This window comes from Sycon ciliatum, chromosome 8 (assembly GCF_964019385.1).
Source record: "Sycon ciliatum chromosome 8, ocSycCili1.1, whole genome shotgun sequence".
Lineage (NCBI taxonomy): Eukaryota > Metazoa > Porifera > Calcarea > Leucosolenida > Sycettidae > Sycon > Sycon ciliatum.
This window is the reverse complement of record NC_088650.1, coordinates 7323715-7339981: the sequence shown is the minus strand read 5'-3', so window position 1 is coordinate 7339981 and position 16267 is coordinate 7323715. Positions and strand designations below refer to the sequence as shown.

The 16267-nt window shown below is 45.2% G+C and overlaps 1 protein-coding gene across 1 annotated transcript in view; it reads left to right on the top strand.

Moving 5' to 3' along the window:
* Positions 1-150: 150 nt before the first annotated feature.
* The window catches only part of LOC135823100 (zinc phosphodiesterase ELAC protein 2-like), a 27738-nt gene continuing 11621 nt past the window's right edge, over positions 151-16267 (top strand). Inside the window, exons 1-15 of the mRNA XM_065335933.1 lie at positions 151-491; positions 4021-4077; positions 4364-4434; positions 6385-6449; positions 7362-7419; positions 7695-7781; positions 10889-10972; positions 11308-11450; positions 12244-12302; positions 12847-12907; positions 13241-13292; positions 14228-14288; positions 14642-14743; positions 15168-15312; positions 15907-16019. Of these exons, the coding sequence (XP_065192005.1) occupies positions 268-491; positions 4021-4077; positions 4364-4434; positions 6385-6449; positions 7362-7419; positions 7695-7781; positions 10889-10972; positions 11308-11450; positions 12244-12302; positions 12847-12907; positions 13241-13292; positions 14228-14288; positions 14642-14743; positions 15168-15312; positions 15907-16019 (1382 nt within the window). The 5' untranslated portion in view covers positions 151-267. The remainder of the gene's footprint in view (positions 492-4020; positions 4078-4363; positions 4435-6384; positions 6450-7361; positions 7420-7694; positions 7782-10888; positions 10973-11307; positions 11451-12243; positions 12303-12846; positions 12908-13240; positions 13293-14227; positions 14289-14641; positions 14744-15167; positions 15313-15906; positions 16020-16267) is intronic.

Genomic DNA, 16267 nt, shown 5'->3' with positions numbered 1-16267 from the left:
GCACACGGCTCGACGACACGACTCACACGAGCCAGCAGTTGTAAAATGCTAACTTTTGAAGTTTTGTCAGTGGGCACGTGACGTGACTCACCAAAGACTCTTTTTTGAAAGATCGCCTGATTGATTGTTTCTTCAAACATTGAAATCGATTTCTTGGCTTTCAGAAATGCCACACACACATACGAACTCCACTCCAGTATTGTTCTTTGCCTTTTTTAGTTTTTCGGGAACAGCTTGTATAATAATATAGACGCTGCCTACCATGACATGAGTTGTTTTGCAGTCCTCTGCCGCGTGAAAGCTGCTTCTCCAGGTTCCTGTCGTTGGGCACTCAGTGCTCGTGTTTATAGCTACACAGCGTTCGGTTGGACTCCTGCAGAGCAAAGCAATTTTTCCGGCGAGCCCATCATGAATACGTCCTATTTGCAGGTCCTGGGCACTGGCCAGACGGACAGCTTTCCGTCGATCGGCTTGATGTGTCCACGAGTGAGGTTAGTCCAGGGTCATAGCATTTTTTTTCATTCTTTGCTCGCCAATATTATATCGATGAGGGAGGGCAAATAACAAGTGGCAGTATTACCATGTACTCACGGCTGTTTTTTTGTGTGATTTCACGCCACTTAACAATATGGCCGCCGAAAGTCTCGATTGGGCTTCAATGGCAAGAAAATTTGAATTTTCAAATCGTCAGAACACGAGTAGGCCATGGTTTCCCCTGGATTTTGGAGACTAGTCAGCCCGGACAGCCCGGGGAACACGCTGATCATCTGCGTCTTGTTTCAAGCTTTCCGCTCGTACCTCACATGACTGCCTTTCCTTCAAGAAACATTTGTTCTGCGTCGTGCGACTTTGGCTTCGTTCTGGAATACTCCTTGTGTCGTCGCTGACAAACTCGGCTCCGAGAAGCCCCTCCCGATTTTTTCCCAGCTTAGATCGATTTTTTCCCAGGTAGAGGACTATCCTCTGGTTGTCTTCCCCAAGTGTCATTAGAATACGCGCGTGAACTTCTAAATACGCGCGACGAGTCAGGAGCCTGTTTTCTCTTGATTTGGAAGACAAAATGGTGTGGCCCTTTAGTTGCTGTTGAGTGTAGAAGGCTGCTTCCTGCTGTAAATTGCTTAGTCGGCATGTGGGATATTGTAGAAGAAGACAGCAGCCGGCCAAGTGAGCTTGAAATTGTGATATCTACCCTATTGTGCGTTGAACGATTACGAAATGTCTAACTTGGATGTTGTACACGCGAGCACGCCAAGCAGAGGCTGGCAATCACACGGCGAGATCAATCTCCAGACTGCCAGGAGTAGTTCGAGCAAGTTTGAAGCGGAAAGACAGCTAACTGGGCAGGCCAGGACGCCTTTCCACCCTCTTTCTCTCTCAAATTGCCGAAAAGTCGAGTATCTCGCTCGAGCGCTTTCAAAACTTTTCTCTTGGTTTCGCGTCCCAAATCGTGGAACCACGCGAGGATCGACATGAGTTTCTTGCAAAAACGCAAACTCATCGCGTATTTGTACTATTCGCACAATGTTACATAAATCGCACCGAACGACGCCATATTGATAAGTGCCTGCACGTGAACAGCCGTGTACTAGTAGTAGTATAGTACAATACTACCCCCCCCCCCCCCCCCCCAATTAGCAGGAAGCAATTAGAAAAGTACTTGGGGGTGCTACAGCACAGTAGTACTTTGCGAGGAGGCATACAATCAAGGGAATGATTACCGGTACACTATAATTATAGCTATCTGCGCATCTACAACAAACATGTTCATACGGAATCGTTTATCAGGGAGTGCTACACTAATTTTGTATGTTTTTCATTCCTTGTTCGAAAACACATGGCGGCGAGCAAGAAACTTAGGAACGGAATGGTGTGGCCTGGGAAGGGACATGTTTGCATTGCCAAACCCAGTACTGGCCAAAGAAATCAAACCTCATGAATAAAATAGCGCCGGGCGCTGCACAGCCCTAGCACTACACACGCTGCTCTGTGTCGTGTGAGTGTGAACTCTAACGCGGCGCTACTTTATTCATGAGGTTGGATTTCTCTGGCCAGAACTGTGCGTACCATATAGCCGGATCTGGACATCATTGTACATGGTTGTACGCTAAAGTAATAGTCACAGCTTGCATGTTTCTCGGCGCAGCTACATGCCGGGATCAACATATCTGTGTCAAAACTAGTACATTCAGCCATGAAGTTTGGTCGGTGACAACCTTGAGCCATTCCTTTAATAATATTTGTCTCCATATTTGTAGCCCAATGCAGGTCTCTCTTGGCAATATCAAGAGTACCAAGAGTGTGCAACTCGACAATCCCCCAGCTAGGCCTGTCCGCGAAATGTGAAAAAATCACGAAAAATGGAAATTCAAAATTGGAAATAAAATCGATAAATACTCAGATGGTGAGCCAAGGAAAATATTTTAAAAATGGAAACAAGGAAAACGTTTACTTGTAGTTGGTGGACTCATTTTTCGGTTTTTGATCTGTGAACCTGAACGTTTTTTTGTGACAAGGCAATACTGGAATATGGAAAGATGGGTGAACTGAAGAATGCCAAAGGCGCAAACTCTAAGTAATGCGATGTATTTGGTACATGCCCACTCTAACGCATAACGTGTGCCCTGCCGTTTTCCTTGTTTCCATTTTTAAAACCGATAGCATTCATAATACCAAAAACTAAAAATTCACAACGAACCGGCCAAAAAATGGCCGTTGCCATGGCAAGCAGTTGCAAATATGGTGGTTTGCGCCAGATTCAAGTCCACATCGTTGTCCTTTGGCGATCTGAAAGTGAGTTTGGAACTGGACATCCTGCTTCTTCTTGCGATTATAGTATCTCTGTTCATCGTCTTCTGGCGGAACTATATGGATCCATCTATGGCACCGATGATGCCTTGCACGCCAGATGTTTCTCTAAATCCAGCTTCAGCCTGAGTCAGAAGCACTTGAGACGTTGGCCAGACAATTACATCCTCCATTAAGTGGCACAAGGCTATACATATTCTCCAGACAATACTATGGGTGGTGGACTTGCTAATTCCAAAGCGATCAGCCAGATTGAGGTATGACTCTTGATTCCCTAGGAACCATAAGCAAATCATCACCTGCTTCGTACAATCAATGGGTTGCCTGCCATGGAGCTGTGCAATTGGAACACCAGGGTTGTTCAACTTGTTAGCTACACCGGCCACGATAATTTCGAATGTGGGTCGGGTCACATGGAAATCCTGGCGAAAATCGTCCATGGAATAACTGGGCACAGTTACTTCAGCAAAATGTGTCACTCTTGGCATTGCTGCGCACCGGTATAACAGTCCAGGAACATCATAAGCGGAGCAATATCGAACCGAGCAGGGAACAGCATTTCTTCTCTCTCGTCATCATCAAATAGCGTCCAGATCCAAGGGAATACCTCGACATTGTCCATTCTTCAGGCATGACTTCCAGCATCAAAAGGAAAAATGGAATCTTCTGCATGCGAAAGAAAAACGCTGAGAAGAAAGTCAGGATCAAACGGCAGTTTTTCCGTGCAATAATTATGTTCAACATCACGCCGTTCTACTACTGGAAGAGATTCCGCAAGCTCCGACCATTCATGAATGGATTCAAAGAGCGATTCAAGTGCGTAGTCGAACGCACTCAGTGTTCACTGCGATCAGTTTCTAAAGTGACTTGCTCGTACATACAACTCCCAGCCACAGGAGCACAACGATTATGACCCCACTCAGGAAGGTTATTGGTTTCCTGAGCTCAGAGGCCAGATCTGCTAGCCTGCTTACAAATCTTTTAAAGTGATGCACGGCCACCTTAAGCCAGCAGGTCCACTATCTTCCTTCAACCTTGGCGAAGACAGAGTTTTAGGCGCTTGGAGAGCTAGAGCTGGGGCAGGTGCGCCTGATCTGTATCAGGGAGATCTTGCACGGAGTAGACTATGTGGCTATGTGACATGTTGAGGACATTGAGACTGTAGTGGATGCTGTGAGCTGTTTTTTCTTTCTTTTTTTCTCTCTCTTTCCTAAGGTTGGTATTCAATTCCAGTGAAAATCAACAACGTGTCCTGGCAGAACACACCGAGGGGTAAGAAGCTCGCTCGCTCTCTCTCTCTCTCTCTCTCTCTCTCTCTCTCTCTCTCTCTCTCTCTCTCTCTCTCTCTCTCTCTCTCTCTCTCTCTCTCTCTCTCTCTCTCTCTCTATTTCTCTCTCATTCTCTCTCTCTATTTCTCTCTCATTCTCTCTCTCTCCTCTCCTCTCCTCTCCTCTCTCTTTTGCTCGCTTGCTTTCTGCTAATCCTGGAGGATTGTCGAACATTAGCACCCTTCATGTTTCGCATTCGGCTCTTTCCTGTTGGTTTCTGGCTAGCGCAGTATTCGCCTCAGCCGCGTCAACTGTTTCTTCTTCACGCGTGGCCATTGGGACAATATTGCCGGCATGCCAGGTATGTAGAAACAGGGCTACTTGTCTGCAACATGAATATTATATTGACCCATTAATGTGCCATGTGTGGGTAGATGTACTATGGTTGGAGGGAAGGTATAGCAGGGTTACCATAGCATATGCCTGCCTCTTTCAATTGCACAAGAAAGAGAGCGCAAGTTCCGGTTGAAAATGCGCCTTGCTCCTTGCATTGAGGTCTTTTCCGTCACTTTGCCAAGCATTCCTTTGCCTCTTATCATTACACTCAAATGTCTCTTATCCGGGCCACTTTCTATATACAGTCGCACTTTATAAACCAGCATCCTCGATAAACCAGCACAATTTTCAGTAGCCAAAATGTCCTCTTCATGCACATTGTAGCAGTAAATCAGATTTGTTAATCCAGCACCCTCCCTAATCCAGCACCCTCCCTAATCCAGCAGATTTTCCGTGGCACAAATGGTGCCGGATTATAGAGGGACCACTGTAGAATTAATTATATCATTGTTCTAGCTCTAATAATAATAAGAAATGTGGCATTTCCTTAGAAACGGAGGTTCTCCAGCTCTGCAGAGGTTATACCAGCTGTACACAGGTGAGAACTGGTCTACATAAATGATCACAGCTCTGCAGAGGTGAGAACACTTCTAACAGAGGTGTTAACTCAAGTGTGCATTGCTGCGACATGACATGCAGTGCTAGAAATGGTGCGGAGCAGCTATCAACAGAAAACTGTGAAAAAAATCAGAAAACTGTGAAAAAAAATTCAGTGTCAGTGCACCATGTTTCTTTATCATTCCGGTGTGTATATTCTATCCCCATGCAAAAAAAAGAAAAAAAGAAGAAGCTATCAACAGACAGTGACTGCACCGAGAGCGCCGTGTGGAGTGGTGAAGTGACTGATTTTAGCGCCTTTGCGAAGTTTGTCACTACATGTAACTGCTTTCCGCACCATTTCTAGCGCTGCACACCATGTCCCAGCACTTTGCGCTTGCATTATCACCTCTGCTAGGATGTCTCCTATCACCTTTAGCACCTCTGTTTCTTTGGGAATGCCACACTTCGATGTAGAAAGTGCGCGATTGCGCCAGTTTCGGCCTATAAAGCAGCATTCATTCACCTCGCATCATTCACTATCTGTTGCGTCCACTGATGAGCTCTGTTGGTGCAAAATAGCTGTCCGGAGAGTCTGCCATGCTAAAAGCTCAACTAAATTGTCCGCTATGATGGCGCTTATGTGCAAGTGGAGTGGGTCGGCCAAGAGTGTTGTTGTGGTGAAGTGACTGGTGTTAACGTGGTGGCTGGATTTATCGCTAATTTTTCTCATGAGACAGTTCGTTCTGCCTGGTATTTGCACTGGAGCTGTTTGTGGTGGCGTTGTGCTGTGCTGTGTACCTGGCACGTGTACCGGTACTTGAACTGAACGTTTTGACCTGCTGTCTGGGTTACTCTCTGTGTGTCTCCTTGCTACTGCCTCTTATATTCTTGTTACTGTATAAGCAGAAATATTCGTCTGGAATTTAATTTCGTCTTTTTCGTCCAAGGAACTTTTGGACTAAATTAAGTGCCGGACTAATGTCGATTTGTCCAGCTTTTCTATACACTATTATGATCCATGGACGAAATTTTCAACCGGACGAACTCCCTTTCTTAGGAGTTGGACGAAATTATCTCCCGACGAAATTTTCTGCCTCTACAGTACATAAGTATCTGCCTCTACAGTACATAAGTATCTGACTCTACAGTACATAAGTATCTGCCTCTACAGTACATAAGTATCTGACTCTACAGTACATAAGTATCTGACTCTACAGTACATAAGTATCTGCCTCTACAGTACATAAGTATCTGCCTCTACAGTACATAAGTATCTGACTTCCGCAAGGTGGTAATAGTAATTCTTGTTGAAAGCAGTCAGATTCTTCTTGTATTCAGGTGACAATGGACGGAACTGCCTGTGTTGTTACTGCAGGATCATGCCTCACTCACTGGCAAGTCGGCAAGTACAACTTGAACTACTGTGGACCGAAAGCGACCGTAAGGTTCTTCCTCTCCATGCACTAGTTGTCGTAGGTTGTCAGCTGGTACCCTGTCAGGTTTGCAGTGGTGTGTGTTTTAATGTAGCTAGTGTGCTTGTTCACTACATTGATATATTACTTGGTAACCTGACTCGCCACCTTACATGTACAGTCAACTTCGCTAATAACGACTGCGGATATAACGACAATTCGCGAATAACGACAGAATTTCCATGCCCAGAGCAAAGTCCCATCTAACTATAATACATAATATTAGAATGAGACTTCGGGTATAAGGACACTTCGCGAACAACGACACTTTTCTGATGCCCCGCCGCGTGTCGTTATACGCAAAGTTGACTGTACTACATTATACATGTACATGTTCTCACTACTCAATACTCAAATTGTAGTGCAGTATTACAGTGCTTCCTGGCGTATCCGCACAAATGTACTTTGAACTAGACAACGACTTCAAAGGGCATGTAGCTGCTTGGGTAAGTGACATCATCCTGGTAGTGTGTATTGAGGTGCTTACAAGACAGACATTCTTTTTTTTTACGGGCAAATAATTAACACAATGGATTAAAATGCAATAAACCATACACTGCACTGGAGAAGAAATCAGAAAAATGCATGTGTGAAATAAAGATTTTCAAACCCAAACAAAACAAAACTTCAAATCAATTTTTATATAATTTAAAAAAAAGAACTGAATCAATAAACTCAATTCAAAATGCTTAGACATTCTCCATGCCGTCCAAACCCGAGATTGTAATTGTGGACTAGGCAAGCAAGAAGTACATGATGGTACTGATTTTCTCTAGGGTCTTCACTGTATTTCATGTTACCCGTCTGTGTATATATCAGCTATCCAAAGTATGCCGGGTTAAGTACAGTATGCACTACTCTTCTGATCTTCTCCATGTAGAGCAATATCCTTCGCTCACTGGTTCCGTTCACCATGCACCCCGCGGCAATGCCAGAAGGTATGCAATGCTTATAATAAAGTTATTTTGTGTTCAGCAGTAGTGGCTTCTCCGTGTTGTGTCACGTGTTAGTCCCTGAGGAGCTGTGTCTGTTTTCTTTGTTTGTGCTGTGCTGTGTGTGTGTGTGTGTGTGTGTGTGTGTTGTGTTGCGGCCATTTTATTTGCTTCAACTGACAAGTAATTTTCTCTCTCTCTCCCTCTCTCTCCTCTCTCTCTCTCTCTCTCTCTCTCTCTCTCTCTCTCTCTCTCTCTCTCTCTCTCTCTCTCTCTCTCAGCCATGGCCGAGTACAGTAGTGAGGATGCAACTTACCCCGTTCAGACATTTGATGATGGTGTGACTGTGACTCCATTGGTCTTCTCAGGTAAGTCCTTGGTGAGAAACGTACGCAACCATCAGTCCATCTGCAGGATTATCCTGACAGTCCATCCTCAAGCGTGCAAAAAACATATCTCTGCCACTAATCGAGACTTACACTGATTTTTGCGCTTTTGGGCCCAAATAAGTCTTGATGACGGCAAAAAAAATTGTCAACTGAATACGGAAGTGAACGAATTTGGTCGAAAGTGTCGAACCACCTTCATGACGAGCAACCGTTTGTGGCCACTGTTTGTGAACTTGGAGCTTGTTATGGTGTGTGTCGGCAGGAATTTTTTTATGGCGATCAGGAAACGTTTTTCACATCGAAATCAGTGGTTACCCTTTGAAATTGAGCTGTTCAAACAGCGAATTTTCTACGTCGAAATGAAGTTGGAGCACCATCGAGTTTGATTATTCCGATTTCCTTGGTGGGCTAAGGTAAGGGTAATTAACAGCTAGACATAAAAATCTCACCTGTTCACGCCCTGTATAATCCAACTTCGACTTTCAAAGTGGGCGTACTCAAGCAACATAAATCATACATGCCGTATACATAAACCTTTGAATGGAGCATGAAAACACGCAAACGCATAGCTGTGTATACATTGTACATTGTGCATGCACATGTACATGCATGTGTGTACATTGTAGACCCTAGTTTGTGTCCCTCTGTGTGTCTCGGTGTGCCGTCAATGCTGTATTCGACAACCGTAAGCATAAGGAGGAAGTTGCCGTAGTACGTGCTCTTGTGTGTAGTATGTGTGCCGCGTTCAGTTGCTGTCTAGTATGAGATATCGGTACATGTAGCCGGGCTGGTGGTGCGTATTGCCTTGATGTGGATCACCTACACACTGTAACTCGTGGCCTTCTAGAGCCCGTCGAAACGCATGCCGTTTCATATGTATGGTCTCGTGGTGTGTGTGTGTGTGTGTGTTGTGCGTGTGACTGTGTGTGTGTGTGTGTGTGTGTGTGTGCATGTGTGCGTGTGTGTGTCAAAATGCACGCCGTTTCAGATTTATGGTCTCGTGGTGTGTGTCTGTGGTAGGGACCGGCGGATTCTGCTCGAAAAGGTGGCAGATTCTGCTCGAAAAGCAGTGAAATTGGCAGAACCATACAAACCTTATGGCGGGCAATTCCTCGAGTTCTGCTCCATTTCTTTATCCACATACCAAACAGGCATGAAACTTGCCAGAAAAAGTACCGAATTCTCCCAATTTTTCTGCCGGCAGAATCCGCCGGACCCTAGTCTGTTGGGGGGGGGGGGGGGGGGGGGGTGCGTGTGTGTGCGCGCGCGTGTGTGTGTGTGTGTGTGAGTCTGTCTGTCGCGCTCACAATATCTCGTTATCTGCTTATGAAGCTACATGTACATGTATGTGTTATTTGCAAAAGATTACAATGTAGAGGTGATTGTCTGCTTTGCGTTCCTCTCTGCTTGGCCTGCATTATCAATTTATCAGTACTGGTTTTTGCTCTTCACACATACACGTACCCCCCCCCCCCCCGCACACAAACAAACACACACACACGCGCACACATGCTTATGTATACGGTTTCAGTTTGAAAAATGCAAAGTGTCCTGTACATGTGTGCGTCTGATGCATTCACACGAACTTCAACGGTCTATGCATATACCATGCACGCGTCACTTCTCCTTTGAGGAAAGAAAACCAAAGCATATCAATGCAATCACATACATGTATACAAACTTTTAAAAGTGTGTGAATGTACAACGTACGTTTGTCTTGTTTATGCTGTGTGTCACTTTGCATGCTCTGGGCATGGAAATTCTGTCCTATTCGCGAATTGTCGTTATATACGCAGTGGTTATTAGAGAAGTTGACTGTATGTGAATGTACAAAGTACGTTTGTCTTGTTTATGCTGTATGCCACTTGCTTGGCCACCCGTGTTGCGTTCTCTCTGTTTCGGCTATTGCTACTGCACTGTTCTAGCCAGAAATTAGTGTTGATAGGAAACCGAGTGCGAACCTGGCTAGGCTTTGTTGGTGAGGTACTCTCATATGTGCGTATCCGTGCTCGTTTGTATTCCTCCGACGGTGTGGCACACACATGTGATGTATGCGAAGTGTATCCGGCATGTACGAACAGTGTGTGTGCATCCGTGGCACGCAAGTTGGGCATGTTTGTGCTCCACGTGTGCATGTAGGATCTAAATGTGTGTAACGCAAGCGTGTGGGGCACACCCATTAGGTCTGCGGCACCGTGACATGGCCAGTATGTGATGTCCGACACGGGTGTGCAGGAGTGGCGCGCGGGCGTGTTCGCAATGTGCACGTCTATACTCCAGCGTATTGTCCACTTTCCTGGTCCCAGGAGTGTTTTGGATCTGTGGAAAACACGTGAACTGTATACAGTGGAGTTAGTTTGAACTCGTGCGTGCTTTCTGTGCACAGGTTTATCTACGGAATTGAGTATGGTCAAGAAATGCGTCTGAAAAACCTGGAGCACCATCGATTTTGCCATAACCATTACTCGAATGTCCGAGAGCAGGGTCGAGGGCAACCACATTGTCGAAAATTACACCTGTTCACGCCCTCCTTTCAGGTTACTGGCTCGATTTCGCCGACTGTTCTGAATCGTACGAAAAATTCAAATGTTCTCCGCCGAATGGCACCATCACAAAGTCTTTCGGATCATTTTCGATATGCACCTCGCGAACATACCACCTTCCTGCACCCATACACCACAAACAATGCATGCTCCATTCGACGAGGTGGGTGTCATGAGTGTTCTTTCACGTCAGTCGCCGAAAGTCATTTCAGGGTGAGAATCGTTCTCAAGAAAAAGATCGCAAAAATCAGTGTAAGTCTCGATGGAACGCTTGAGGATGGACTGTGAGTTGTGCACTCTTGGGAGATTACTGTAATTTCACACCTTTTGGTGTACTTTTATTTTTGGTACTTTCGGTGCATCTCTTTCATACCTAAAATTTCAATAGCCGCACAAACACTAACACACATAATCTAATAGGGAACTGCTTCTCTGTACCTAATATTTCTGTTCACCTAACCGGGTCTTTTGCCCTCATACCTAACATTTAGAGCACACCTTGCTATAACCTGTGACATTGTGTTTGCCTGTTCTTCTCTGCAGTGCCCATAACACAGTCAGAGCCTCGGCCGCAGCAGTTTCTGCTATCGGGCTCTATGACTCCCTCACCGGCCTCATCGGACAACGGTTAGTAGCGGAGAACTGTACGGTTCTGTTAGTCGACTCGCTGTGTGCAGCAGCCTTCGGTCACGATAAGTCCATCTGCACTGAAACAATTTGAGGATGGCGATCCACAGGACCAACTGAATCGACATTTCATAACGGCTTTATCGTATATGTATTACCAAGAGTCCATGGACTCTTGGTAATACGAAGAACGTGATATGGTGCACAAAGAGGAAAACTGAAACTGTTCGTTGTAACGTACCTTCAATGGCCGTAATAACCTGCTCTTTTCTCTGTGTAATTCTTGCTTTTGATTTTTTTTTAATGTACTCCTTTTTTCGTCGTCTCTTCTTCAGAGAGTGACTCGAACAACAGTACTGACGACCATCCGCCAGCGAAGAGATCGTTTGTTGGTGCCTTCTCCCGTCCCTCGTCCAATGCTTCGTCATCGTCACCCGGAGGGCACACAGACGAGATCAGCACTGCATATGTTTGCCAGGTAAGCGGCCCGCACTCATGTGCTGCCTGGTGAGGGCTTCTGAGCATGCTTTGAGCAGAGCTCATGGGTCGCCTGGGTGTGTTGTGAGCAGTGCTTGTTTTATTCAGTGTGCGCACCAGCAATAGTGATGGTTCTCCGAACACCCAGGGCCCCAGTCTGTATGTTATGCAATCATTCATACTTTTAGGAGTTTATTTGAAGGATCAGGGGAGTGTCCTGGAAGGGTGGACAGGACAAAAGGAAAGTGAAAAGCGAAGTACAGCCAAACCTCTTTAGGACGAACATCAAGGGACCAATGATATTTGTTCGCAATAACGGGAGTTCTTCTTATCCAAATGTTTTACCCAGTGAATACACAGGGTTTTATCCAATGCAGTTACGAATACTAGTTCTTCTTAGGCAAACCTTTGTCTTATCAGTGTTCTTCCTAACGACGTTTCACTGTAAGTATCTCTCAGTGCATTTGAGTAATGGCGACACAAATTCTACTATCCAGTACGGTGATGCGGTGGTACAAACTTTCATAAAAGTTTCATTGGCCATGTCCACGTGACAAACTGTTCATTTGTACGGAAATTGCCCGCTATACAGTCTGAAGTCAGTAGACAGGAATCTTGACTGTGTCTCTGTTACACGGCGAGCATTTCCAGCACTGGTGACTGTATATTTTCTGTTTTAAAATAGAAGAAATCACATGGAAACGAGTTATGAAGCAACTATCCATTTTATCTAACGTTATCTATTTTAATTATAATACTTGCTCAGTATCCGAGTTAAATTTTCTTCTCTACAGTTGCCAGACTTGCAGGGGACATTCAATCCACGAAGGGCAACAGAGCTTGGCGTTAAGAAGTGAGTTGCTGTGGAGCCTACTTGAGTGTTTTGCACTGCAGAGCATTGTGTTGATTTGTTGTAGTGATGCATGGCGTGGCACGTCATGCCTGGTTTGCGGTCAGAAGTGCCCTTGCCTGCCCGTCTGTATGCTTCGGCTGGCTGTTTACTGTGTGTGTACATGTATGCATGTGTGTGTGTACGTATGCGTGTGCGTGTGTGCGCGCGCGCGTGTGTGTGCGTGTGAAAAAAGACCAAAAAGGAGGGATTCACTGGCCAGAAAAGCCACTTCATAGCTGTGTGGTGTAGACCAGGCTGAATAGTGGTGGTCAATTCTTTCAGCCTTGCAAGCTATAGAATGGTGCACTCCCAGCACAAGTTGCTATGGCTTCTGCTGTAGCATCGCTATCATCACCTCCGGCGATGGGCGTCAAATGGTGTGTGCGTGCGTGCGTGCGTGTGTGTGTGTATTTGCGTGATGTTGCAGGCGAGTCACTCCCAGGCTACTTATGTTATCGTGGCTGTTCTGTGCTGCGTGCTGCTCTTGTTTTGTCTTCTGCTGCAGGGGAGCCTTGTTTGGGAAGCTCAGTAGCGGCCACTCCGTCACGCTGCCCGATGGGAAAGTGGTAAGCTCCTTCAGTGGCGTGTGGTGCGCAAGAATCAGTAACTGTTGTAGCAATGCTGCTTTGCAATGCTGCTCTTTTCTGTATGGTGTGTGTTGGACTGGCTGATCTTTAGGGATGTCTTCCCATGACACATTTATACATACTGCTGCTGCTTTTAGCATGGAGTGCATTTCTCCGGGTTCTTTCCTGTTTATTCCATTTGGCGTAATATAAATTTGAATCGCAGTTAAGAGACCGTTTTGGAGTTGAGGAGTGAAGTCTCAATGTGCTTGTTCATCTTTGCTCTGAAGCATGTTCCTCCATCTTTCACCTCTTGAACGTGTTGGATTTCAGGTGACTCCCGAAGAAGTTAATGAGCCGATGAATAAGGGCACGTGCTTCATTGGTAGGTGTGAGCATATAGACTGAAGATCGAACACTCTCATCTACTGGTCTTTGTCCTTGCTGCTTGTTAGGCATTGGTCTCGGTGCAGTTTTAATCTTGTTCGTCAAATTCTCGCCGTGTGACTGCCTCGTTTGGTCAAACTTGTGTTGCATGGTTTTGTGCGTGGATTTGTCTAGGATACCAGTGTCCTGTAATCCCTATCGTCAGCCTCTGGTATACTGTTCATGAACACCATGCAGACCCCGAGGCCAACTGACTGGTGTAGCATAGTGCAGTGCCCTCATTACGGTACTCTATCACCCTTACTTATCCCCAGGGTAGTTCACACTCAACTGTCTCACTATGTGTGTATGCGGGTACTTACGATGAACCCAGTACAGTCCGTATCGGCTATAGAGTGACCAGATATAAGAATATATCGGCTACAGTGATATTGGTACGAAATATCAAAAGCAAAACGTATTTTATCCAGTAAAAATATCAATATAACCAATATTATCAGATGTAATGATATATCGGATATTATGATGGCAACAAAGAATCAAAACATGCATAATACACTATATTATTATCGGCTATAGTGATAACTCAAAAATACATGTACATGTAGCAATAATATCAAAGGCCCTATTTTTTTTACTTTCTTCACGTTGCTTATTTTTATAGTGATACATGTACATGTACATATAACAGACTTTTTTTATGGAAATGCGGGCACTGTCAACTATGCAGCATGCTCATTTTGTCAAAACGCCATGCTGGAAGTATTTCCTTGCCTTTCATGTGTCGATCGAAGAAGAAAAATCGATCGTATCGCATATAGTGATGCATCGGTTCTAGTGATAAAAACACGGAAATTAAAAGGGTACGCTATAGCCGATACAGACTGTACTAGGCTAGATTTCAAAGGGGCACATCTTCCTCTTGTCACACAGTTGTCGAATGTGCAACATCGGACTTCGTCGCACCAATCACCAGCTCTAACAAATTCTCCAAGTAAGTTGTCCGGGCGCTGCAGGATTTACTTGCTGTAGCTGTTATTTGATGTTCTTTGTGTGGTGTTGGTTTGCTGAAGATGACTCTTGGAATGACATGGACATATTTGCAGTGTAGTATTGCTTTAATATTGTATGAGATGTTTTATGTTTTATGTTTTTTTCTTTTCGATCATACTATATGTGCAGCATTTTCTCTCTCTCTCTCTCTCTCTATCTATATATCTATCTCTATCTCTCTCTCTCTCTCTATCTATCTATCTCTATCTATCTATCTATCTCTTTCTCTCTTCCTGTGCTACTATGCTGATCATTGGATTTGGTGATTGTTCTGTTGTTTGGTTATCCCTGTAGATGGCAGATTGGAGGGGAGAAAGCAGATGCAGTAGCTGTGCTTGTTCACATGACTCCGCAGGATATCATCGACTCTGACACGTACCAAACGTGGATGAAATCGTGAGTGCGAGATATCCATTGCTTGAGTAGGAGTGCTGCTTTAGCAGACATCAGGAAAGGGGATGTATGGAAGTGCATGCTGGGTAGCTGTATGTGCCATCAGCATTGTACCTGGCTTATTGTGGTTTGTTCATGTCGCGGTTGTTGTGTATTCTGTGACCGCGTTTGATGCGAAGGCATTTGCTTTTCGCTTGTACATTTCCCCTTGAGGATTTAGTTGCCGTATAGTTTAGCTGCATGGAATGACTCTGGTGTGTGTGTGTGTGTGCACGTGTGGACATGTGTGTGTGTGTGTGTGTGCGTGTGTGCGTGTGTGTGTGTGTGTGTGCGTGTGTGTGTGTGTGTGTGTGTGTGTGTGTGTGTATGTGTGTGTGTGTGTGTGTGTACACGTGTGCTTGGTCGGTTTGTGTAACAACACTGCTAGGTTTGCGCCGACCGTCAAACATCTGTGTTTGAACAGGGCAGTAGCGCCGGCACCCCTGGTGCAGTTCTCTGGCACAAAGCTGCAAGCGCAGCTCAACGTCCTGGATCAGCGTGTCTTCCCCATTCCATACTACAGCTATCAACTGGTACATGATAGGAGTAATACTAGTACTGCTGTAGTTAGATGGTGTTATCCTTGCAACTGCCACTATAAGAGCAGTTGTCTGTGTCTGTATGCGTCACATATTTTCATCATAGCCTAGGAGCTGAGGCATCATTCATGATCCACAGCAAGAAGGCAGCAATGCCTGTACCTATGGTGAAGTAAAATAAAGGTAACATTACATACCGCTGGTACATACCACTGTGAGGCTACAATGAAACAGTTCAGTGTCAAGTACTTTGGTGAGAATATGCTGTGGGATATCAAGTACAACTTTTGAGGACCCTGCATTACACTATACCTGTCATTCGTCCTTGGATACACAGTACCTCTGCTGTAAAGTACAGATTTTCATGGCCCTTTGAGGTATATTGTACTAAAGTTTCAGTGTATTAGATAAACCAACGCTGGGGAATTGTACGAGTGTCACAAGTGAGAAGCATAATCCATGTCCTTACCTTGACTACGACACTTACTTGGCTCCAAGCTACCGGCATTCTAGATTCTAGAAATTCTATCTTGGTAGGACTTGACTAGAATAGTGTGTACGATGCATGTTCTCATGTGTTGACTACAGCCCGCCGTAGCAGCGGACCTTCCAGAGAACTGCCGCTCCGGCGATCTCATGCTGGCGTTTGCCCTGTACAAGCAGACGGGTCGCAAGAATCGCATGCTGCATGGCTGGTCTGAGTAAGTGACACTTTGAGTACAGTACAGTACAGTGCAGTGTGTGCTTGGCCTGCTGCTGCAGTTGCGCTTACTGAAGCCCGACCCAAAGCTAAACTGATGCCCTAAACCAGTTCTGATTACATCACTGTTCTTGTATATGTGCACGTCCAACCGCATTCATACCACTTCCACTTCCAGGGTGTCATGCGCCGTGCAAGTTGAGGTCGACAAATACTGTAAAACATGTCATTTGGGGTGTATTAAAATTC